The sequence below is a fragment of the Rattus norvegicus genome, chromosome X, assembly GCF_021556685.1.
Source record: "Rattus norvegicus strain SHRSP/BbbUtx chromosome X, alternate assembly SHRSP_T2T, whole genome shotgun sequence".
Taxonomy (NCBI): Eukaryota; Metazoa; Chordata; class Mammalia; order Rodentia; family Muridae; genus Rattus; species Rattus norvegicus.
Window position 1 is genome coordinate 75,429,269 of NC_141554.1, and position 26,344 is coordinate 75,455,612.

Below are 26,344 nucleotides of genomic sequence, written 5' to 3' on the forward strand. Positions count from 1 at the left end.
TTTTCCTGAATCAGTGACAGAGTTAAGTCCTTTATTCATTCACGTGCACTGAAAGCTCACCAGCCCAAGGCCTTGGAGATAAGACTAACTTCATAGAGTTTATATTTGACTCAACTTTATCCTCACACAATAAGAGGGAGGTACTGGACATAGTCCCATTATACAAAGAAGTGAGGCTTAAAGCTATTAAGTAACTTGTCCAAGGCCACAGAGCTTGCGGCTTGAAAGTTAGACTCTACTCTCTGCTCTGTGAGATTCAAAAGCCATTGTTTCAGATGCAGCATCAGCAAACAAAAGCCCATGAGTTGAATCTTTCCCTCCGTTCTTTCCCTTTGAAATATAATTCACTCTTCTACAGCACATGATTTAGTATGTTTACAGTAAGTATATTTACATGACTGTGCAATTAGTATCCAATTCTAGATCATTGTCATGACTCTAGAAGGAAGCTCCATGACCATTAGGCATTCACTTCCCCTTCCTGCAGCTCCTGGCAACCATGAATCTGCTTTTTGTTTCTATGGATAAGCAGATTCTGAACAATTCATATAAATAAATGCCTTTTGTGTACCTTTGGTGTACATTTTAAGGTTTACCTGTATTGTATCACTACTTTATTATGTTTATGACTGTTTATGCTCACAAGCGCCCAAAGAGAAATAGTCTAAATGACAGATAAAATCTATAACACACACACACACACACACGCGCACACACACACACACGCCTCTTAATGTCCTCCAGATCCATCCATCCATCCATCCATCCATCCATCCATCCATCCATCCATCCGTTTTACACCTGCAGTTTCAACAAAATGGATTACAAATATTCAGAAAAAACAAATCTGTAGTGAACATATATAGCCTTTTGGTACTGTTGTCTATAAAACACTGTATGACAACTATTTGCACAGTGCTTACACTTTGTTAGCTTTGGTAAAATAAATACTATTTAAAGTATACAGGAGGATGTACAAAAGGCTATATCTAAATATTAAACCATTTTATATAGGTGACTTGAACATCCTTAGATTTTGGTATCTTGAGGGTCTTGGAACCAATCCACTGAGGACACCAAGGGATGTACCTGTATGTGTGCATGCATGTTTAGATATATGTTTTGTTTATCCACATACCAGTTGATAGACATTTTGTATTATTTTTGCTTTAAGCTGTTATGAATAATGTTGCTATGAAAATCTGTGCATAGTTTTCATGGGAACATTTTGGTTAGATAGCTTAGAGAAGAATTCCTAGGTTATTTGATAAGTTTAACATTTAAGAAGTTGCCAGACAAATTTCTAAAGTAGCAATATTTTAGGCTCCCATTAGGAATCCACGCTGATTTCATTTTTTTTCTACAGGCTTAGGGCCAACAGTTGCTATATGTGTGTGTGTGTTCTTGTGTATATACGGGTGTTCCTCCAGAGCACTGAGATTACAACTGTGTGCTACCACAGCCAGCTATGAGTTTTTCTTTCTCATGTTTTGAGGTATTAGGGATTAAATGCAGGGGTGTTAAGCAGATGTTCTAAAACGAAGCTACATCCACTGTGTGTTTTTCCGTTATTGTTGCTGTTGTTTATAGCTGGGTTTGGTATCATAGTAATACTTGACTCCGAATGAGTTGGACAGTTGTATTTGTGAGAGTTCCACAGAGAAATGAAAAAAAATGCATGCATATCTAGTCTGAGGGCAGAAGACTAATGTAGCTGAGTAGTCAGAATAGGAAGGGAGAGGCCAAGGTGTGGAGGCAAGAGAATTCTTCCTTTGAATTTTTCTATTATTCAGGTCCTCAATGGACTGGATGGTGTTCACTTACTCTGCTCAAGGATATCTCCTTTACTCAGCCTACTGACCCAAAAGCTAATCTCTTGTAGAGAAAGCTTTCAGATACAACCAGAAATGTTTAACCAAATTCCTGGGCATTTCTGTGGCCTAGTCACATAATCTGAGTCACGTTTTCTGCTTTCCTTTGTGAGTTTACTTAAACTTCAATCAATTTTGATAAAAATGTCAAAGAAAATTTTGGTTTTATTAATTTAAATTTTTTTCTGGAGCTGTGCATGGTGGCACACACTTTTAATCCCAGCAGTCGGGAGGAAGAGGCAGACAGATCTCTTGTAGTTTGAGGCCAGCCTGGTCTACAGTGAGTTCTCAGACAGGCAGAGCTACATAGGGAGACCCTGACTTACACTGCCGCCATACCTTTTGTATTTATTCACTTTTATGTATGTGTGTTTTGCCCATATATATGTCTGTCTACCATGTATGTGCCCCATGTCCTTGTAAGACAAACATGCAAGCAAATGAAAGAAAAGTTTCATATTCACTGGAACTAGCATTATATACAGGTGGTTGTAAGCTGCCGTGTGGGTGCTAGCAATTGAACCTGGTCCTCTAGAAAGCAGTCTGTAGTCTTAACCACTGAGCCTTCTTAACTCATTTTATTTATTTTTGATCAAATTTTTATTATTTCTTTTGCATTTTTTGATGCACACCAGCACTTTATTTTCTTAAGATGAAAGGTTAGGTTTCAAATTGTGATACATCTGTTTTGTTGTTGTTGTTAAATAGGCATTTGCACCTATAAATTCCCCTCAAATTATTGCCTTCACTGTGTTCATAAATTCTTTATGCATTATGTGTTGTATTATATAAGCTTTGACATATTATCTTCAATCCCAAATTATTTTACACCTTTTATGAGATTTTTTTCTCTAACTATACCTGCCTGTTCCTCTATAGCCTGACTGCTGAACTGTGAAATTAGTCGTCCTCTGTCCTCAGACTGGAATATATACATCTCCATACCATACACACATACGCATACAAAGGTCTCCTCTTTCTGGAGGACCCTAACAAGTACAACGTCCTCATTCAGTCTATGTATTACTCAGAAGCATGGTGTTTAATTTTTTTAAACATATTTGTGTGGAGGTCAGAGGACTTTTGGGAGTTGGTTCTCTTTTGCTATCATGTGGGTCCTGGGGGTTTGAACTGAGGTCAAGAAGTTTGGCTGCAAGTGTCTACCTGATGAGCCATCTCACAGGCCTCCTCATTGGTTTTGACAAATGTTAAAGCAAATCTTGTTCATACTCCGTGTGCTTTTGAGTTAGGTTAATAAAGAAATTCTTGTAATTGAGGCCTTTGAAGTAATTCTTTGAAAGTGGCGCTGTAAGGGTCCTGATGCTGGTTTTTTCCTTTCTAGTTTATAAAGCTATTGGTTTTCACCATGGTTGTAGGCTTTTTGTTTTTAAGGCTACAACTTCAATTTTGTTTCTTTAGATAGTGTTTCTCTATGTTCTTCATGCTAGTCTAGAATTCCTAGATCTAAGATATTCCCTGCTTCAGTCTCCTAATTGCTGGTACTATAGAATTTGCAAACACACCTAGCCTCTACCTGTTCTTATAATTAAAGTTTTATTGGAACACAGCCATAATTCATATACATACCTTCTACAGCTGCTTTTGTGCTATAACATTGGAAATGAGTAGTTGGTACAGAGACCATATGATTTGAAAATGCTAATTTTTGTGATATGTTCCTTTATTGAAAGTGTTCGCTGAGTCCTACTCTAAGTCAGTGCTGTTTAGTATAATTTGTTTTTTGAGACAAGGTCTCATATAACCCAGGCTGGTCTGTATCTTGATATGTAGCTGAGGATGGCCTCGAACTTGTGATCCTCCTGCCTCTACTTTCTGAGTGCTAAGATTATAGGCATGTGCCACGATGCCTTATTTATGTGGTGTGAATCAATCCTAGGACCTCATGCATGTCAGACAAGTGTTCTACCAAACCAAGGCACACCACCAACTCTTCCACAGGATTAGAATGTGAACTACATATGTAATCAAAGTGCATTGGGTAACCACATTAAAAAACAAAAATAAGCAAATGCAATTAATTTTAAGATTACATTTTTGGGGGTAGGAGAAAAAGGTCTTACACCATGTAGGTAGCTAGCCTGGAACTTGCTATCTAGATCAGATTGGCCTTGAACTCAGGTATTTTCCTGCCTTTGCCGCCCACATGCTAGGATTAAAGACATGTGCTACCACTCCTGACCAGGAATATATCTTATTTAGTATAGTAGAAGTATTATCAATTTAACGTATACTGTGAGAAATGACAAATAGAGTATTTGATACTTTTACTAAGGCTTTGGAATCTGAAACGCATTAGGCATATATCAAATGCTTAATATGTGTAGTGCCTAGTAGTGAGAATATTGGATAGCATATCTCTAGATTGCCATTCAGAATGTGGTCTCTAGACCAGTGACATTAAATCAGTGGGCTACCATCTACCAAACTGGGCACACCATCTCAGGTTCCAGCCTAAATTTAATGAATCATAATTTGCATTAAACAAGTCAATGGGGTGTATATTAAAATCACAGATATATTAAGACATATAGTTCTGTCTGTTTTGCAGATAAAGGCCAAGGACACCTAAGGTACTATTTGAATATAAAATGTAACTCTCTGGTTAATTTGTCATTCTTTTCATAGATCATAGCTAAATTGTAAGAACATGAATTAAAGTGACAGATGCTGAGCTAGACATTGGGATCTGCTAAGCTGAAGAGCTACAAGGTCCCTGCTTTCAGGGAACTTCCATTCATTCAAGGATGCCTAGAGAACACTACTCTGTGTAAGAAATCTAGTCTCCTTCCCCACTAAAGTTCTTTACATAGTGGTCCATCTCAGATGTAAATGTGGCAGCCAGGCACTAGACTGATCAAGCAGCTTTCAACTCAAGAGGTTCATGGGCCAGAAACAAAATAGTTGCACTCCATTTGAAACTGGCTCATGGCAACGGTCTGAGGCAAACACTCAAGCTTTTAGGACATGAACTCAATGGCTGTTCTAAAAGGGTACTGAGCCTGTGTTTGTATAACAGGAAAGTTATAACATTCATCATGCTCAGATTCAGGAACTGTGCACTCAAGTTAAGGGAAACCTGACAGTCTGATTTCCAGGTTCCAATGACTTAGAATAGGAATTCCTATTTAAAGCAAAGAAAATAAGAAATGAGGAAGTGCCAGTCCTTGTTTCTCTGTGTAGGTGTTGACAAGCTATTAAATCATTAGGCTGCCCCTTGCCAGAAGCAGCAGAATAAATCTTGGAAGTTGACAAATGGTCAGCAGCTCTGTGTGTGCCTGCAACACTCAGAGGCACACACAAAGGGCACACTGTTTCCCTTGGTTTATCTCCTGGCTGTGTAAATATTTCATCTGACATTTGGATTGGATTCTTAGCAAGGTTCCCACCAAGCTGATGGTTTTTTAATCTGCTTTCACCAGCCTACAATAAACTGTCTAACCTGTCTGCACAGTGTGGTGTGCTCTGCCCACTGGCAAACAGAACAAATGGAACCAGGAGATCCCCGACATACTTTTCTCAGACGTCTGAAGATGAGGAATTGCACCCAAGCTCTGCCTCAGCCAGAGATACAAGCTACAAGGCACTTGCCTCCCCCAGTTATGCCAGCACCCACAAGCTCTTCTTGATGAGCCTAGTGCCAGCAGAAGGTCACACAACACAACCCGGGCTTGCATCCTATTAAGACAGTTCTTTGGCTCTGGGTAATTATGTGAGTGCCAAAGATGAGGATGGCTACAATCTCATTCATTCTGGCTTGTATTCATGTTGGCTTCTCCTCAACTTCAGATGAATTCCTTCAGTTGTCCAAAATACACAAAACAATGTGGTAACCTAAACCACAAACTACTGGTTCAAAAAGCTCCTATACAATAATAGAAAGGATGAAGATGGATATCACACACACACACACACACACACACACACACACACACACACACACACACACACACACAGAGAGAGAAAAAGTGACCAGCAATAAAAGACCATCATGAAGCTCCAGTTATAGCAAATGTCCAGAATAGACAAGTTTAGAGAAGCAGCATACAGATTAGTTGAATGAGAGGAGCTTAGCTGCTAGAGTGGTTGTGATTTCTTTTAGGGCGCAATGGACTGGAATTAGGTAATGGCAATAGTTGCAAAACTTTTGTGTAGAAAATTCTGTTTCTCTCTCCTCTCAACCCCAATGTTACGTAGCCTAGGCTGGCCTCGAACTGGCTATGTAACCCAAGCTAGCTTCATGAGTCTCTTACCTCATCCTCCTGGATGCTGGAACTAGAGGTGCGCACCACTATGCCTTGTGAGTTCACATTTTCAATGATTTGCTTGTATGGAACAAGAATTGTATTTTAATAATACTGTTTTAAAAAAGACAACGAAAGGAGGGGGTGTAGGTCAGCGACAGAGTGCTTGCTTCTCCAGCAAGCACACGCCCTGCACTCCTTTCCAATAGAGCCAAACAAAGGGCCATTAAATGATTTTTTTGAAAAAAGAACTTTTTCCCTTAAAACATTCCTATGGAACAATCTCCTCAGCTTTGCTATTCTGTTATAGGAGAAGCAAGGGAAAGACATGCATGCAAACTGGTACCAGGAATGTCCCCGGACCAGAAGAGTCTAGCTGGAATACTACAATAGTCTTTTGCACCCTATCTGTTCATCCATTTGTGGGGAGCTACTGGCGAACAGCGTGAGTAAACTATGCTCTTTCTACCAGAAGCGTGTGAATGTAATGCTCTTAACACTGACTCTGATACATTCTTGACACATGAATTGCCTGCTGGATCCTCCCGGGTTGAAAGGTAGGAATTATAATGTTTGTCTTGCTTATAGTCTAAGTCTTTTTTTCAAAACTGGGAATTCATAGATCATATAGTTTTCTAAATGTTTGAATATTTAAAGTAAAATGACTACTGGGTAATTTATGTTGCCAATAAATATTTAAAGAGCAAGGAAAGATGCAAATCTCTTTCTTAGCCAAGGTGTTGGAAGCAAGAATTCTTGGCAAAAATAACCACGGCAGAAAGGTAAGAGCCTGTACTTTGGGGCTTCTTCCTTAAAACGGCATCACGTCTGTGAATCCACAGGCTCAGGAGGTGGCATTCCGTCTCAGTAAAGATGAAGGTACGTATCTGCTGGTAATACTTCTAGTATTGCTGTGGGGAGCACTGTACACAGATTCATTGTTATTTCTTCAGACAGTGTGTTGGACAGAGAAATAACATTTGATCTTTGCAGCTAGGCAGGCCTGACCTCCAATCCCAGCTCACAGTTTTGATTGAGGCCATCATGTACTAACAGTGTTAGGGGGACTCTTCCTAGCTTCAGTCCCCACCCCCAATTCACCCTATGCTGCAGCCGAGGAAACATTCAAAAATACAAATAAGAGCTTGCCATGCTCCTGCAGTAAACCTCTTAGTGATAGCACATCTTTGACAGCAGGGTCTAAGCTCCTTAGCATGACTCATCCTAGGCTGGCTTCCCAGCCGGCTTCCACACACACTCTAGCCGTACCTCCTCACCCTCCACTACCTGCCTTCAGATGCTCCATTGTTTTCAGTTGCACAGAAGGACACCCGCATGTACTTCCCCAGTTGGGTTATTCTACTCTCCTAGAATCACTTTCCACCCTTCTGGGTCTGGTCCATGTGAGTCATTCCTGCACTGGGACTGGGGTCAGCAGAACTAAGACAAGCACAGGCTCAAGGGCCAGATGCCAGGGAGAAGTCAGGGCCCCAAGTTAGCCTGCCTCCTCTGGCTTCAGAAGCCAGATTAATTACTGTTGAGCTATTGACAGTCATTATAAAAAGGCCATTAATTTTTAGCATAAGATTCTTTAAAATTACTTCATTTAAAATAGTCATGTAAGTAAAAAATTCCATAGACGAAATGATATTTAGGAAGGGAATCTGAGTCTGCTGTGTCCTACATACCCAATTCTTTTTAGCAGCTCTCTCCCTACCCTGTTTGGAGAAATAGCCTGTATATGTAAGCAGAAAGATAACATTTTAACACAATATTGTAACATGCTCTCTACAGCAGCCTGTATTTGCTATTTTCATTTCACCACATTATCTTGGAGATCCTTTCACACTGTATTTGATTTAATCAATCCTGTCCTACGGAACAAGCATGTATGCTGTTTTTAAACTCCTATAATGCTGCTGTAATAACCTCTTACTATTCTTGCCATGTCCCTGATCACCAGAAGGAAAATTCATTATTTTTTGCTTTAAAAAAATCTGTTTATTTTCTTTTTATTAAAATTATACTTATTACTCTTGTTTTCTAATTAGAAAAGCAATACATTCCATTCGTAGAGAACTGGGAAAATATTTTAAAAGCACAAAGGAAAAATGATCATTCACATTTCAAACGGTGGTTAGCAGTGTGGTGGCCTTGCTCATGGTATTTTTCCTATCTATATATCTATATTTTACATATGGCCTATTTTCACATTTCTGGGAGAACCGTGCCATAAAATATAAAATAATAGGCTCTGCATGGTAGTACACATCTTTAATCTACATACTTGGGAGGCAGAGGCAGGTGGATTGCTGTAAGTTTGAGACCTGCCTGGTCTACAGAGTGAGTTGTGAGTTCTGTGTTAGCCAAGGCAACACAGTGAGACATTATCTTAACAAACAGACAGACAGACAAACAAACAAACAAACAAATAAAGCAAGCTTAACACATTCAGGATACTAATCCATGTGAACTATTTAACCCCATTTAATTCACAAATTGACCTTATTAGGCATTTCTTTCTCCTCTCATTTTACAGATGGGGAAAACAAGGCAAAACAAAATTTCAGAGTCCTAACACTCTAGGGATTTGAATTGGATCTGTCAAATCCTGCTCTTATGCACTGTACTCCCTTGGTCCTGCCAGTGTTTTGGTTCTAGCAAAAAAAAGGAAAGACACAGATCCTCTGCAATTCATTAGCAAACCTGTGCTCTTCAGGGAAACACAAAGATGAATTCTCACTGTGATGGAATGTGGTATCGAAAATCAGGACCAGTCCAAAGATCCACAGAGATAAGGAGAGAAAAATAAGACACAGTATAGGCTTATAATGAGGGATAACCAAGCAATTGAACAAATGGAAGTAGATTGATATGGATGGATTTCAAAAACAACACCAGACCCAGGAGAGGTGGCCCAGCAGTTAAGAACACTGGCTGCTCTTCCAGTCTGAATCCTCCTTTGCCACTTACTCATTCTGTCAACTCGGGCAAGGCATCTGTGAAACGGGGACAATAACAGTTGTTATAAGGATCCAGATGAGTAAATTTATTTAAAATGTACTGAAGAATGACAGGCATGTAGCAATCCCTCTATGACGCTTGTGAGGCACCATGCTTCTGGAGAACGTCCTTGTTCTCAGAGACTGCTGTATGAATGAATGGGCCGGGACTGGGGGTGGAGGGAAGTATCAGACAGTTTTTGTCTTTCTAGCTATGACTGTGGAGACATGTAAGTATGTGGATTCCATGGCTGTAACTGTAAGAGCTCTGAGAAAGGAATGATCAACTACCGACTTGCTGGGTGTCCAGGAAGGATATTACAGAGGACATGGCAGTTGGAGCCTAAAGGGAAGGAAGAGTAGAATTTCACCGAATGACCAAGTACAAGGAAGGTTGTTTCCAGAGGGAATTGTCTTGGTTAAAGGCATGTCTGGAACTATACAGTTCAGGGCAGACTATAGGTTACTATAACAGGAAAAACAGATAGTGTATATAGAGGGTGTGTTTGGTTTTTGTTTGTTTGTTTGTTTTGGAAATACTTTTGAACCTATGGGCTTTGGGAATGTGTGTATGTGTACATGTGTAAACCCTGGTATTTGTATCCTCATGTACCTGACTGCTGAGCTGACATGTTGAGGCCTAATTCCTGTTTGTCTATATTTAAAGCAAGGAAGTAAGGAGGGCTAATGAGGTTAATAAGGAGTGTGTGATCTGGGAATGCCACACACCTTTAATCCCAGCATTCAAGAGGCAAAGGCAGATGAATTTGTGAGTTCAGTGCCAGCATGGTCTATATAGTAAGACCCTTTCTTCAAAAACAAATGAGTGTCCCTATAGAAGAGAGACCAGAGAGGACTCTTTTTTTTTTCTTTTTTAAAAAAGAGATTTTTTTTTTTGGCTTAAAATATTTCACTCTAAATGTCAATGGAAGAATGTCATTAATACACCGTGGACACCTTTGTAATGTAAACCCCCCCCCCTTTAAACATGGTGAACCTCAACCTAGCAATTATTACAACAAATGTTATAGTCTAAAGCTCAAACACATTTTAGCAATTTTAAAACTGAATTGAGTACAATCCAAATAAAATTTACAATGTAACAAACATGTCTGCTTAGGACTGGGAACACTTGAGCCTACCAAATGGATCACAGGGCCTTCTCCTGCAGGTGCCTCAGAGAGGACTCTTACACTTTGTCACATAGCACTGAGGAAAGGCCATGGGAACACACACTGCTAGGCAGCTGTCTGTGAGCTATCAAACAACCTGACTATGCGAGCATCTTGATCTTGGACTCCCAGCTCCCAGAACTGGGAGAAAACGAATTTCTGTTGTTTATGGCATTGCATCTTACGGGATTTAGTTTTGGCAGCCGGAGATAATACACGTAGTTTTAGGTCCATTATGGATAGTTGTTTATGCGCCATGTTGTGCCATTTTCCCTAATTGGTTGTCCGGTGCAGCTTCTGCTTTTCTACTAGGCCATAAGCTCCTCGAGTCATGGATCATGGCTTTTAACTAACAAGAAGCACCGATGTCCAAGTTGAGGCCACAATGGTGGCCAGCAAATGGTTCCAGAAAAACTAGATGTAACCTCACAGGGAATATGCTGAGTGTTCATAGTGAGGAAAGGGTACTGGGCCTGGAGTTGGGGCGTAGCTGTCACAGATGTCCTACGTGTGTCTAAACAAATGAGCATATTTTTCCTTTCTATCCATTTGTTTCTGTGTTCTTTCTTCATCCCTTAGAGAGTTTTAGGTAAGATAAAATGGAATCTGGGACTTTCAAAGCCTTTGTAAGGAAGCAGAGAACCTATCTAGACTGTTTTGATTCAGAAGAACCTGGGCTCAAACTCTATATTTCTTACTTTCTAACCCTGTTGCCATCACTGACTTGGTATGAGGTGCATTCTACCTCCTGTTCACTCTGATCATAACCACCCTGCCAAGTGGCTCTGAAGAGATTGATTTTAAAATGAAGACAGTGAGCTTCTGGGAGTCTGGAGAAATGACCCAAGGTCAGATTGCTAGTTAAAGAACCCCAGATGACTCAGCTTTACAAAACCCTATGTTCTTTGTGCCATGCCATAGGCCCCCAAAGAGTATAAAACTTAGCATCTAGAACAGTGGTTCTCAACTTGGAGGTTGTGACCCATCTCCAAAAGTATTTATATTACAATTCCTAACAGTAGCAAAATTACAGTTATGAAGTACGAATGAAAATATTTTTTTTGGTTGGGGGTTCACTACAACATAAGAAACTATCAAAGAATTGCAGCATTTGGGAGGTTGAGAATCACTGATCTAGAAAGATTAACTTCCTATATGAAATTTCAAAAAAAAGATTTGTTTATTTGTATATATGAGTACACTGTAGCTGTCTTCAGACACACCAGAAGAGGGCATCAGACCTCATTACAGATGGTTGTGAGCCACCATGTGGTTGCTGGGAATTGAACTCAGGACCTCTGGAAGAGCAGTCAGTGCTCTTAACCACTAAGCCATCTCTCCAGCCCCTTATATGAAACTTAAAAGGAGGACTCACTCCATGCACCAGGGACAAAAGTTCTTGTCTTTCTTTGGGAAAACAGGAAGCTAATGCCTTAATGCTTAAGTAATGCAAGGCTGGTTGGAACCAGGTTTTTAGAGGAGACCTTGACCCAAGAGACAACACACTATTTCACTGGGCTAAGGGTGCAATAGAGGGAAGGATATATATCACAATTTATTGCTACATTCTTAGCAACCTGTACCATGGCCAGCTCCAGAAGGCACTCAATGACTTTGTGGGATGAACTTCCTCAGGGTAGCTCCAGGGCTGAAAAAACTTATATTCTATGGCTTGGTATTGTGACCACTAGAAAGGTGCAGCTATAGAGATCAGGCCTGAAAGTGCCAGTTACATAGCTGCTAACGTCTGAAAGCGAAGAAGTACATTTTTGATGCATTTCTGAGTCTGCAATGTTAAGATTCTCTGATAGGAATTTTCCCAAAGAGTCAATTCAGACACCCAATAAAAGGGTTACAAGTGGACCTGGATATAATTTGCAAATGGTTTATGTTAAACTACATTCTCTGTCATCTATTCCTTGGTGATTTTCAAGGCAAAAAATTTATTGCTTCTCTAAAGGTTATTGCATAATTTATAAAAATAATAAAAATTTATCTTCTTCTTCTTAAAAAGAGGCTAAGCATTACTGCACTTCACTGTCAAGGCTGTACAGTGCAGACAACTCATATCTTTATTATTGCCATATAAAATGTTTGATCAATCATATTTAGGTTCTACTATAAAATGTAAAATGTGAGCTCTCCTTATCCATATTAGCTTAAGTGACTGACATTCTTAGGACACCAAGCTTTATGTCACCCACACTAGGACTGGCCCATTCGAATGGCATTTTGTTTTTGGAATTCAATCATCTCCAGGCCCTTCAAATAGAAAGTGTCAGTGAGGACTGAGAGCAAAGGCAGCTTTCCCTGCTTCTCACCAGCACAGCTAGGCTCCAGTGGCAGCCACTCTTCTTGAGAGCAGGGAAGGCAGGGGTGACAGAGAGCAGAACTGTGAACACCCGCTCCTAACTCCCAGGCGGAAGTTTGGCTTTGTAAGCTGATCCTTGACAGAGCAGTAATTTATAAATGGAAAGAGATATGCACCTCATCATTCAGCAAGCATTTATTGAGGGCCCTGCTATGTGCAAGACACTAGATAAGCATCACAGCTTAATAAGGAGAACTTTTAAATCCACCAGGCCTTTTCTTGTCGTTGCCTTAAAATATCATGTCGTGTATTTTAAAATGACAATGTAATCATGACAAGCAAATCCAGATTTGACACTAGTGCGACTTATATTTGCCTTCTCCCAGTGATGATAAAAAGAACTGCTTACTTTACTAATCATTTGCCCACACAGTTCCACTGGTTTGGAATTCCTTTCCCTCTCTCCTGTCTGCCTCTTGAATCCTACCTACCCCTTTCAGAGAGAGTTCAAATAACATCTCCTTTGTCAATCCTTCTGACACCCCTCTAAGAAAATTAATCACTCTCTTCTAAACACAGAGCTCTTTGCATGGATTCTCTACTTATATACTGCCTGCAATTTCTTACCCTTTACTCTGAGCTAGAGTCTATAGGTAAGGGCAAACCTCTGACTTACCTTGGGATCCCCAACACAGTTTCTGTGAGTGGCAGTAGTCTGTAAATGATTGGTGAAACTGTCTGGTCAACATGAAAAAGACATCTATTAATATGTTACAGAGCATGCCAGAGTAACCTAAGCAGGCCTTGCACATAGCAAATGCTCAGTAAAGGCTGCTGGCTTTGAATGTAGTAAATATGCCATTTCTCTTAGGTCAAGGCTGCACATAGGACTTCTGGCTGGTCCTTCTATATGGTACCACAGCAATAGGCACCAGCCTTACTTGAATGTCTTTGCAGTGTTCCAGGCACAGATCTTTACATGTGCCTGAAAGTATCATCCCTTCTGGCCTACCAGAAGGCATAAAATGGCCCACTGACAGTCATTATTTTGGGGAAGAAATTTGCTTCGGACGTGCCTTGTCTATTACTTTTAGATGGAAACACACACACACACACACACACATGTTTATATGTTTGTATGTTATATATATATATATGTATACACACACACACACACACACACACACACAGCAGAAGCCATTGATAACTTTCAGAGGACCTGGTGATCACTCTTACACTCCCTCTTCAACTGCAATCTGTATTCTAGCAAGACTCAGAACATGGCAAAAGGCCTTAAGAAGAACCTAAATGGAATACAATGTAAATTGTGCCTGCTCCTCAGAGTGGATAGTTCCTAACAGCTCAGGGTTATGAATTTGCCGCTCATGAAGGTGCTATGTGGTAAAAATTTAAATAAGGCAAAATTTATAAATATTAGTTAATATCATAGGACTACATAACTTTAGAATCACAGCCTTTCATCATAGCCATTTGTAAAAGTTTACTATTTCCAAATGTGGGGAAGTAAACCCCCTTTTCTAGTGGTTTGAATACAATATAAATGGATGGCTACTGGAACTCATTTTATAGCTTGAAAGTTCTGCTTTTATAAGAAATATGCCCATCTTGTCGCTCCCTTGGTATACAGTCGCCAAAGATCCTTTTCCTCCAACATAGTCACGACAATGCTTAATCAATCCTGTATTTGCAGAAACCCACTGGATGGGTGTCAGACTTTCCAAAGGATTCTAGTTGGGAGTGACAGATGAGGGGCTGGGGACACAGTTCAGTGGTGGTGTGCTTGCTCAGCAAGTACAAAGCCCCAGGTTCGATCCCTGACACCACAAAAAAATTTAGGGTGATCTTTGCCTTTCTGATAAAAAACCAGGAAGTTTCACAATTCACAAACAACTGAGGGAGTTCTTATTTAGTATTGGTGGCTTAAGGAATTAGGTAGAAGGACACATCTAAATTCTGTTGAGTTTAGCTGAAACAAAGACTAGGCCTTGCTTCCAAAACAACATGCTATTTGAACAGTAAAACCCTCCAGAGTCCAGAGATAAGCACAGTTTCTGAGCATAATCCACCCCCCGCCATACCCCCCACCCCTGCCTGCCTTGGTCAGCTTGCAGAGGCATGGGCGAGAGGAGGAGACTGCCAATACAAATGGAACTGTATGCGAAGGAAGCCAAAGGAGGGCCAGAGCAGTGGGTGAAAAGTTAACTGACTCCACTTAGACCACCATATTAAAACCAGATGTGGCTAAACTGTTTGGATGAGGAAAACTGGTGTTACTGGTAGCGTGAACAGACCCTTTGTGCTTTCCTCCCAGTACAGTATCATTACAGGGTGCTGGAGGTGTCATTTTCTTTCATTCCACATGTAGCACATTCTCAACAAGTTAAACCGTTTCTAATCTTGTGTAATTAGATAGGTCTCGCTACATCCCTCAGTTGAAGGATTTTATGAGCTTTCTTGTTCTGTCTCCCTTTTGTGACAGCTTCTTTGGAGCTGGAAACTAACATTTACTAACATTTCTTCCCTTCTGGCACCTGTCAGCTGGATGGGCTCTGGGAAAAGAAGGATCAGGAGGGAAGGAATGTAATGCCCACTCCCTGCCTGCCAGGCCTGGTAGCATAGCCCTCTTTGTATCCTCCAGGGCTTGCTCTGCTCTGGAAAGGGCTATTAAATATACATTCAAAATAAACAATGGGCAGAGGGATGAATAAAACGATGAAGATCTTAATTTTTGATTTAACATAAACTCCAAGTTCCTTTATTTACTAAATGTGCAGCCTGTGTGAGGTGCAAGCCAGAAGATGGAAGCTCTTTCATACAGCCCTCGGGTGACCCACCCTACAAAGTGCTGAGGCTCGGCTCTTTGATCTCACCGGCCAGTCACTCTGGGCAGAGCCCACCACTAGCTACAGCGACCCCAGCATGACTGCCTTCTCTTTCTTTTGGAGCAGAGTTTGAGGAGTCATCGGACATTTGACATCAGAATCAAAGGCTGTATAAACACAAGGGCTTTTACTTCAATGCAGAAATAATAATCGCCCCTTGGAATTGAAAGTTTTGCCTTCAAAAGGCTTTACGGCTTTCCCCCAACAAGAGCTTTTCTGGGGTCATTTCTTGACCATTCTGTGACGTCTTTGTGAGGTTGCTGACTGGCAAATGCTCTCCATGTGTCGACGGGAAAATACAGAATTAAGGCCGATTTATGCTTCTATGTTGTAGGACTTGTGCATGATTGATTATATGCAGGGCCTGACCTCTTACCACAAAATTCTGTGGGTTTTGTCCCATAATGAGAAAAGACAACTGAAGGAGTGCAGTACATAACAGAAATGCATGAGTGACAGGGCCACCTGACGTCCCCTAGTACTTTACAGTTTATAAATCGCTTTCAGAGTTGCCCTTTCATGGATAGGCAGTGTTCACTCCTATTTCACCAAAGCAACTGGACGGCAGAAATAAGAGCCTGGGTTGGCACTGACAGAGCCCTGGATTTCTCACGCCAGGGCGGGGCCACTGGGGTGAGCGCTGTGCCTTCCAGGAATAGTACTGGCTGCCCGAGAGAGACTCCTTGTAGATGGTCTGGATTGGAGATTAAGTTGGGTTCTCTTTGCATTCCATTTAGCAGTTTGCTCATGCTTTCACTACAGATCAGGCTCAGGAATTCCTCTGCCAGCTGAGAATCTGAATGTTGCTTTGGCTGTGAGACAGTATCTTATTTATTCCCATAAATCCCTTCCCCCTCTTGTCCCTGATTACTTTCACCCTAAAATGGAAAAGGGGGAGGGAGGATGATGTGAACATTTGGGTGCTGGACTGAAGCCATCCTTGGCAGTTTTCATCTCTAAGACTCTCCGTAGCATTGACTATAGGCCAGTGACTCACCCAGAGTAACACACAGTCCCTGTCGCCTTCATAAATTAGTTCCTCAAAAGTGCTGCTGAGGAAACAAAGCAAGCGTAGTTCAAGGGTGAAAAGCAAAAGCTACTTTAAACCACACTAGCCAATTTCCAAGGAGAGGATGAAGATGGGGCTGCAAGTGATGAAAGTGGTTTGCACTTTTCCGATTTCCTCTCTAGTTCTAAATTGGAGGCTTGAGCCTCTTATGTCCAAGGGGAGCTTTGACACGAGGAAGTCAGTTCACCCCGGGCCCTGCTCACTGTCTAACAATCCAAGGGCTCTGAGCAGTTACACAGCTCAGCATCCCTGGCAGAGGGAAGGCAGTCCCAAATTGGAAAGGAAGAAAAATGGGAAGCAGCTGGCACAAACGATGTCTAGTGCTTCGCTCCTCATCTATCCAGCTGTCCCTTTAGCATCACCATTCGTCCATCCCTTAATGACCAAGCTCATTTTGCACACATAGAGGTCTCTTCTGGTCATTGCTGTGGTTGCCATGAAACAGGGGAAAAATGTAAAGATAAGAGAAGTCAGATGGGCACACACATCTGTAAAGATGATTGCAGGTGTTCCTTTCTGGAAATGTACACAGGAGGAACAACGCACGGGAGGCTTCTGCACAGTGCCCAGAAGCCACTTGTCACAGGCAGCACAGAGGGTGAGGACAGGCTGCATTGGTTAGCAGGACAGTTTCACTTACACTTCTATTTATAGTCTCAAAACTAAATATGTAAATGGGAGTTCCTGATTAAAGAATGGCCATTTGGAGATGCACGTGGCTTGGTTTGTCTACACTTCTGGAGAGCCAGCTCAGCAATACTTTGAAGAGCTCTAATCAATAGAGAGGAGGTTAATTACTCACCGACCTGGAGACCAGGAGGGTAAATGTGCAAGCTGTTTTCCCCTCAGGTGGACTTAGAATTTTTGTCTGTTTAGGCTGGAGGGGACAACAAAGTGTATCCTAGTTAAATCTTGAAGAGAACTCTGGAAGAATTGGGTGTGGTCTTAGGTCACATGAGCTGGTGGAAAATTCCATTAGAAAACAAAACAAAACTCCATCTTTGTGCTTTAGGCCTAATGTTTTTGCCCATTGTTCAGTCCTGTATCTTTAGAGACCTCTAAAGCTACCCAGCATGTCATAGTCTGTCCAGTTTTGCCTGTCCATTTCAATCGCTATTCTACAACAACATTGGGAAGCTCAGTGCCTGAATACGTCCTTGGCCACTAGACAGGGCATGATTATTCTTGTAGTACTGAGCTTCCTGAAATCTGTCCTGTTTCTACAGGCAATGGAAGGGCAAGAGAGCCGTGCACTCAGACCAATACAGCTGCTGTTCAAGTACACAGCTGTTTAAAAGTCTTTTTACTCTTCAAAAACGTTCTTTATAAAATCTTAATCTCAACAAAAACTGTCTAGTGGCTGCAGGTATGGCCCACTAGTAATAAATCTGGTTAGCATTCATGAGGCCTCTGTTCTAGCTCCAGCATCCTGCCCTCACTCCCCACCCCATGCAACTGTATATATTTCTAGTGTATGAGGTCGTGTTTTCATATATACGTTATTATAACGTGATCAAACCAAGGTAAAGAACATATCCTCTGGGTTGGGAGAGGGTGAGGAGACATTAGTCAAAGGGCATGCGTGTCAGGTAGGAGGAAGACGCATCACAACTAACTTAACACTGACCTGCTGTGTACTTGGAAATTGCCAGAGGAATAGATTTGAAATGTTTTCATCATATATTTTTTACAGGTTTCAATCTGAAAGTCTTAGAAGAAAAGAATTCCTCTCCAGTTCTCATTTTTAAAATATAATTGATATGCACAAATGCCTCATATACATAAATCATATTTGTATGTCATTTTCTACACTTAAACACTTAACATATATGTAAATTATGGAGCCTCATGATAAGTAGTTATAAAGCTGCCATTGCCCCCTGCACAGTCAACCAAATCTGAGCAGCTACACTGAGGCGCCCCTCCCCCACAATCTACCCTCCCCCCACCCCACTGTTTTAAGTACTAGAGCTGTAAGGTAACATGGAATATCTGATAGAGGATGTCCTATCTTACTGCTCTTCAAGAATGGCCTGGCTTTTCTTTGCATACCTATATAAAATTTAGAAGCAACTCATCAAATTCCATGAAAGGCCCTGTAAGATTTTTGATAGGAATTACAATAGCTGTATTGATTGCTTTAGCCTATCTATTGATGGAAAGGGATAGCTTTACAATATTGAGTCTCTCTACCTCTGAACAGGACACAGCTCTTTATCTTGATAAAGTTTTATAATTTCCTCCACAAAGGATCTCTGGCACATACTTGGTTTGATTTATTCCTGACACCTTCTAGTTTGCCTGCGGTCGGAGTTTTAATTGCGGTTTTGCTTCTTGCTGTGTAGACATGACGCTCATCTCCCTCCATTCTCTCTGGAGTGTGTATCCGTCGGAGTCTCTCGTTTAGCTCTATTAACATTCTCCTAGGCCCCGTGACTCTCTGTTGCTTAGCTCAACAGTCAATTTTCAAGGCTTATCTTGCTCAATCTCTCAGCAGCATGTGACACAGCTGGCCGCAGCGTCCTCTTTGAAACACTTTTGTCACCTGGCTTCCGGAACTGCACACTCTTGATTTTTCCCTCTTTATCTCTGTGTTGAGTTCTTTCAGTCTTCTTTGCTAGTTCTTATTTCTCCTCCAACATTATGACTTGGGACTATGTCAGAGTTCAGTTTCTACACATCTCCTAGTCGCTAGCTATACATACCCCCTTGGTGATCTTTTTCATCTCGTCGTTTTAAAATTTACCCATTTTTATACTGCTCCCAGGTTTATACTGCTAGTCAAACTCGCTGTCAGCAAGTAGCTAGACAGCTGTATTTTCCCTCCTACCAACTTGACATCTCCAACCCAACATGCCCAAACCGAAGTCTTTAAGGAATCATTTCAAACTATGCTTCCCACAGTCTTCTCTTAGTTCCTGACTCCATAATTCCAGTTGCTCAGAACAAAAATCTTTGAGTCCTTGCATTGCCTCAGCCCACGCACAATATGTTAGAAAATCCCACTCATTCTACCTTTGAAATATATCTGGATTCCTAGCGCTTCTCACCGTGCACTTCTACCATCCGACTTCAAGCCATCATAATCTTTTAAAAGTGGGTTTGGTAAGATATAATCTACACACCATAAAACCCATCCATCCAGCCTTTTAGTGTATGAACACAGCTATGTGAACACCATCATAACCTAATTAAAGAATATTTCAGTTTCCTCTAAAGGAAAGCAGTAGTCACTAACAGTCATTCTTCATTGTTTCTTTCTTCACACCAAGTGGCTTTAGGCATGTCCTAATCTCCTGTTGCTAAAGAGTATGGTCTTTACGTGCTGTGCTCCATTATTCTTTATTACCATTTTTTATAATTCATTGTATAAATATAAAACACATGTTATTGATATGCTGATCATCTTTGACATTTGAATTTTCTCTACTTTTAAACATGGATAGTGCTTGAACATTTGTGTACAAGTTTTTGTGTGGATGTGTTTTCTATTATTTTTTATTATTTAAAACAAATTTTAAATATAAATATATTTTGATCATATTCTTTCCCTCCCCCGAGTCCTTTCAGATCCTCTCTTCTTCCCTATTCACCCAAGTTTTTACTCAATAAACAAAAATACAACAACCACCCCCGTTGAAGGAATCAGAGAAAGGACTGGAAGAGCTTGAAGGGGCTCGAGACCCCATATGAACAACAATGCCAACCAACCAGAGCTTCCAGGGACTAAGCCACTACCTAAAGACTATACATGGAGTGACCCTGGACTCTGACCTCATAGGTAGCAATGAATATCCTAGTAAGATCACCAGTGGAAGGGGAAGCCCTGGGTCCTGCCAAGGCTGAACCCCCAGTGAACGTGATTGTTGGGGGGAGGGTGGTAATGGTGTGAGGATGGGGAGGGGAACATCCATAGAGAAGGGGAGGGGGAGGGGCTAGGGGGATGTTGGCCCGGAAACCGGGAAGGGGAACAACAATCAAAATGTAAATAAATACTCAAGTTAATAAAGATGGAAAAAATACAACAACAAAACCTAGTAAAACAAAATAAACCGTGTCCCACTAAACACAAAACACTAAAACAATACATAAACGGATTATATAAACTGTAACCAAATAGGGGCGCGGGCAGGAGGCCTATCCTGGAGTGGTTGATATATCCAGTGTCAATCTATTGAAAAAAAAAAAAAAGGTTTTCCCTCTCCGAGCAGGTATAAGGGCAGTCCAGTTGTTAACCTTTGTGGCTAGGTTTTTATTCATTCCCTTGTTAATTTTAGAAAAATGTGACAAAATAACATTTAATAAGAAAAATCAAAACAACACAAAGCAACAGAAGGAAAAGGGCCCAGGAGAAGGCACAAGAATCAGAGACCCACTCAGGAATCCATAGAATCACTAAGCTGGAAGCCACAATATATGTGCAAAAGACCTGGTGCAAACCTGTGCTGGCCCTGTGCTTGCTGCCTCAGTCTCTGTGAGCTCATGTGAGCTTTGCTCATGTTGATTTAGAGGGCCTTGTTTCCTTGGTGTCCTCATGTTTTTATTGGGTCAATATCTAGGAGTAGAATTGCTAAGTCACAGGTTTACCTTTTGGAAGAACTGCCAGACTGTTTGGAAGCAGTTGTGATAGTATGTTACCACCAGCAGCATATGAGGAGTCCATTTTCCCAGACACTGGCTCTTCACTGGTTACTATTTGTCATTTTGATAGTAGTCATCCTATCTCATATGGGTTTGACACTAACAACGTTTCATGTTCTTGTTGGCCATTTGAATAGATTCATTAAAATTTGTATTAAATTTCTAAATTCATTCATTGATACACAGTTTGCACATGTGTATGTGCATGTGTGAGTGTGCCATGGCACACATGTGGAGATAAAAGACAAGTTGTGGGTACTGGTTCTCCTTGCACCATGTGGGTCCTCAAAGTGAACTCAGGTTGTAAGGCTTGGGGACAAGTGCCTCTACCTACTGAGTCAGCCTGCCAGGCCTTTGCATGAAAAATATCTTTCTCAGATCGTCTATTAGGAATATTTTTTTATTATGGAGTTGTATCAGTTCTTTATAAAGATACAAATCCCCTAATGGCTATCTGATTTCCTAGTATTTCCGCCTAGTTTATAGGTTGACTTCTATTTATCTAAAGATAGTGCTTGCAACCAGATATTTTAAATCCTGGTATAGTTCCATTTGTTTGTCTTTTATTAGAGTTTATACTTTTGGGGTTGTACCTAAAACTACAGTATAATATAAAGCAATAAAACTCATATCCTTACTTTCTTCTAAGGGTTTCCAGCTTTTACATTTAGAGTTTTCAAAATATGATGGAAACCAAGGTCCAACTTCATTGTTTACATGAATATCATTTAGTAAATATTATTTTCTTTACTGAATTGTTCTAATATCTGTTTTCAAATCCAATATGACTTTATTTCTGGACTGCCAGTTCTCTGTATTGGTCTTTAGGACTAACCTCATGACATTACCATACTGTTTTGGTTACTATAGAACTGTAATAAGTTTTGAAATCTATATGTAATAAGAGCATCATAAAAATCATTAGGGAGCAATCTCTCCTTCTTTAACATTTTGGAAGGAGTGTTTAATTCTTCTTTAAACATGTGTTAAAATCCACCAGGGATGCTATGTAATTTTCTTTCGAGGGAGGCTCTCTTTTTCTTCAATAGTCTATTGTAGACCTATTGAGACTTTCTATTTCTTCTTGAATTCTGAGTTTTGTTAATTTGTGTCCTTTGGGAGATTTGTACATTTTATCTATGTCATAGGGAATGTATACATAATTGTTTATAACAGTCTTTTAGCCTCTGTTATTTCCATAAATTCAGAAGTAATGTCTTCATTTTCACTTGTGATTTTGGTCTCTTTTCTATTAGTCAGTCTAATTTTATAAAATAACGAACTTTTGGTTTTGTTAATCCCCCTGTTTTTATTTATTTCTACCCTTTCTTAGTTTTATGTTATTTCACTTTTTGTGATACTGGAGATCAATCCCAGAGCCTTATGCATGTTACGCAAATGTTTTACTCCCAACCTTCTGCTATATTTTTATTTCCTTCCTTGTTCTTGCTTTGGGTTTAGTTTGTTCTATGTTTTAGAGACTTTTGAGGTGGAAGTTAAAGTATTAACTTGATGTCTTTTCTTTAACATTTTTCCTTAGGTATGTGTACGTATGTACATGTGTATGTATGTATGTATGTATGTATGTATGTATGTATATGAATGATTGTTTTGCCTGCACATGTGTGTGAATACAACACAGAAGAAGAAAGAAAAAGAAAGGTGTTGTATCCCTTGAACCTAGAGTTATGAATGGTTGTACGCTACCAACTGGGCTGGAACTGATCCTAGGTTCTCTGAAAGAGTTATAATCACACTGAACTGTTTACCTTTTTCTCTCTTTCTTTCCATATACACATATATATGTATGTATGTATATGTATATATATGTATATATATGCATATATATATTAGAGATTTCTTTCTGTTACTGATTTCAACTTTCATTCAATTGGAGCAGAACATAGATTGTATAATTTTATTTGCTTAATTTTTAAAAAATATCTTTGTTAATATTTATTTATGTGTTCTTGTGCACTTCCATACTATGGCACATACGTGGAAATCATAGGACAACTTGCTTCAGTCAGTTTTCTACTAACACCATGTAGGTATGGGGCATTAAATTTGGTATCAAGTAGGGCTAGAGAGATGACTCAGAGGTTAAGGGTACTTGTTGTTCTTCCAGAGGATCTGGGCTTAGTCCCCAGCACTTTGTATTACCAGTTTCAGATCTAACACCTTCTTCTGGCTTTCTTGGGTAGCATGCATGCACGTGATTTTTACACACACATACACACACACATACACAGAGGCAAACATTCATAATGCATAACATAAAAATAAGTTAATATATAATAAATCTATCTCAGAAAAGCTTGACAGCAAGTTACTTGCTAAAGCATCTCAATGGCCCTCTCATTCTTTTATGCTATATTATTATTAAGGTTTAGCTCTATGGTGCATTCTGAAGGATGTTCCATGTACATTTAAGAGTGCATATTCTGTTTTACAGTAGAGTATCCATCCATCTATTCATGCATCCAACCATGGATCCATCCATCCATCCATCCATCCATCCATCCATCCATCCATCCATCCATACATAGTCTTATATACTACCTATTAGTAGGGTGTTGAATTTTTAAATTGTTTTCTCTTTCTTCATTCTTCGCTGTCCATTCTGTCAGTTATTTCATAGGTTATTTTGAGGCTCTGTGTCAGGTACCTACAGATGTTTTGTTGTTATTTTTTTAAGTTAGTCTTGCTATATAGTCCAGGTCTGCCTTGAATTACAGAGCAGGTGGCTCAGCCTCCATGGTACTTAGATTACATATGTGTATCATCATGGGTGAACTATAATTGTTTGCATATTGATAAAAATGTTTGACCTTTTCTATTTTGTGGTACCAAGGATTGAACATAGGGCCTCACACATGCTAGACAAGCTCTCTGCTATCGAGGGACATCTCCAGCACTCTTTTTATCATTTTCAAATTGAAGACCGGCTGGCCTTAAACTCACAGTGTAGCCCAGAATTTGCCATCCTCCTGCCTCAGTTTCTTAAGTAGCTGGGACAACAAGGCTTGCACCACCAGGCTTGGCTGGCTTTACCATTTTACTATCATGAAATGTTTGTTTATATTCCTAGGAATACTTTTCTTATAAAGTCTATATTTTTATTTCATGCATTTAATGTGTTTTTTAGTAGTTGTTGCTTACATAATACATCATTTTTTTAACCTGCCTTTTACTTTCAATATATTTGTATCTTTTGGGGGAGCTGCCGGATGGTCAGCAGTCTGACAATATTTGCCTTTGGGTTAGATAGTTCGCCCACATTTAATTATTATTCAGTCCCTGCCATTTTGCTTACTCCTGTGGATGTGAGTGGGTGGGTACATATGGGTGCCCATGCATGTGGAGGCTAGAGGTCAACCTCAACCACAGGTATTATTGGTTAGGCACCAGCAACCTTGTTTATGGGATGCGGTCTTTCACTGGCCTGAAGCTTCTTGCGTAGGCAGGTTGTCTGTCTGATGAGCCCCACGGACCACCCTGTCTCTACCTCCCTGCTAACAGCTCTGCCTGGCTTTTTTAAAAAAGGCGTCCTGGGCATGGACTTCAGGTCCTCACACTTGCATGACAGTACTTATCAGACTGAATGATTTCTCCGGTCCTATATACTGTTTTCTGCAATTTGCTTTTTTGGCGTTTTGACTATCTTTTTTATAATAGGTGGTTACTATATGATCTTAACTGTATTTTCAGAATTTAAAGGTTAATTTTGAGTTAACTTTCTTAGTGACATTTTTACGACTCACAAGTAACATTTTAATTTACTAGAATGAACTTTAGATTTATGCTGCCTTAGTTTCAGTGAAATATAGGCATTGTATATAATAACTTCGTTACTCCTCCTCATTTTGTAATTTTACTATATATACCTACATGTACATACTTATGTAAGTTCTAAACCCAATAAAACTTTACTTCTTCATTACTTTCTACAATTTTATGCTTTTTTAAAGGCTGGAAGAAGAAAGGAGATTGAATGCGTGGTTTTGGTGTTCATTACACTAATATTCTTATTTACTCTTTGGTTGGTTTCCATTTCTTCCTCTGCATTCGAGTTACCATCTGGTGTCATTTCCTTACTCAAATGGAGCCTTGCTCTTATTTCCTTCCTTCATGCTATATGACTATTAATTATATTCTACTGCTCTGTTTATAATCCTAACAATACAATTATTTTATGCAATTAATTTTTAAATAAGTCAAGAGAGGAAAGGGGGAAAAATATATAATTTGATTGTCTTTTCATATTAAGCACATGACTACCTGTAGTGGTAGTCCGCATTTTGCATATGGAATCCCATTACTGCCTGGAGTTATCCGCTCCCATTCTGAAGAACTTCCTTCAGTACTTTAAAAAGACCGTATCCTAGCAATGAATTCTGTTTTCTTGTAACCTGGGACTACCTTTATCACTTTTACATTTTCTTGTTTAATTTTTTTCTTTTCCTTTTAATCAATTTAAAAACTACACAGTTCAGTGCAATATTTCAAAACCACATATACAGCCCTGGACTGATAAGACTGAATCTTATCTATTTAATTTGTTTTATATTTGACACCTTCACCTTGCTATCTGTTAGTTCTTTATAAAACACACAGTAAGTTATTGTTAATTGGAATCACGTCATAGTACTGTAGAATATTGCGACTTAATCTCATCTGACTAGGTTCTGAGACCTATACCTAACTTTCTTGCATCCCCTAACCTCTAATATTTCCTACCCTCTAGTAATTATATTTTCAGAAAATGTTAAATATTTATTTTAATTTTTAAAAAGTATCTTAGAACATATCAGATTTGATATGAGATTTTCACACATATTTGATCTTGGTTGATTTTTTTGTCCTTACTCTGGCTCAGCCCCTCACCCCTCCTGTCCCTGTCATACTTTTTCTCCCCTACTTGGTGACTGCTGGTAGGCAAATGCTGACAAGGAAGAGGTGGAAACAGCATGAGATGGAGTCCAGAATGAGCAGACCAAGTTTTAAAAATTATACACCTAAGAGAGAACATTTGTCTTCATGTCTAGCTCACTTCATATAATGTCTTCCAAGCCCACCTCATTTTGCTGTAAATAATGGAATTAAATTATTT

General features: G+C 39.8%; 2 protein-coding genes across 6 annotated transcripts in view; one reads left to right on the plus strand and one right to left on the minus strand.

Moving 5' to 3' along the window:
- Positions 1 to 6,636, plus strand: part of LOC147998260 (uncharacterized) — a 73,053-nt gene extending 66,417 nt beyond the window's left edge. The window contains exon 4 of the mRNA XM_087601164.1: positions 6,444 to 6,636. Coding sequence (XP_087457290.1) covers positions 6,444 to 6,582 — 139 coding nt within the window. The 3' untranslated portion in view covers positions 6,583 to 6,636. The remainder of the gene's footprint in view (positions 1 to 6,443) is intronic.
- The window catches only part of Hdac8 (histone deacetylase 8), a 207,613-nt gene that overhangs the window by 39,385 nt on the left and 141,884 nt on the right, over positions 1 to 26,344 (minus strand). Inside the window, exons 10-11 of one of the 5 annotated variants that reach the window (XM_087600343.1) lie at positions 13,295 to 13,356; positions 8,591 to 9,132 (exon numbers count right to left, since the gene is read on the minus strand). The exons of 3 other annotated variants lie outside the window; for them this stretch is intronic. In XM_087600343.1, coding sequence (XP_087456469.1) covers positions 8,901 to 9,132; positions 13,295 to 13,356 — 294 coding nt within the window. In that variant the 3' untranslated portion in view covers positions 8,591 to 8,900. Of the gene's footprint in view, positions 1 to 8,590; positions 9,133 to 13,294; positions 13,357 to 26,344 lie in introns of those variants that run through there. One more of the 5 variants, XM_087600344.1, reaches the window with a different exon arrangement.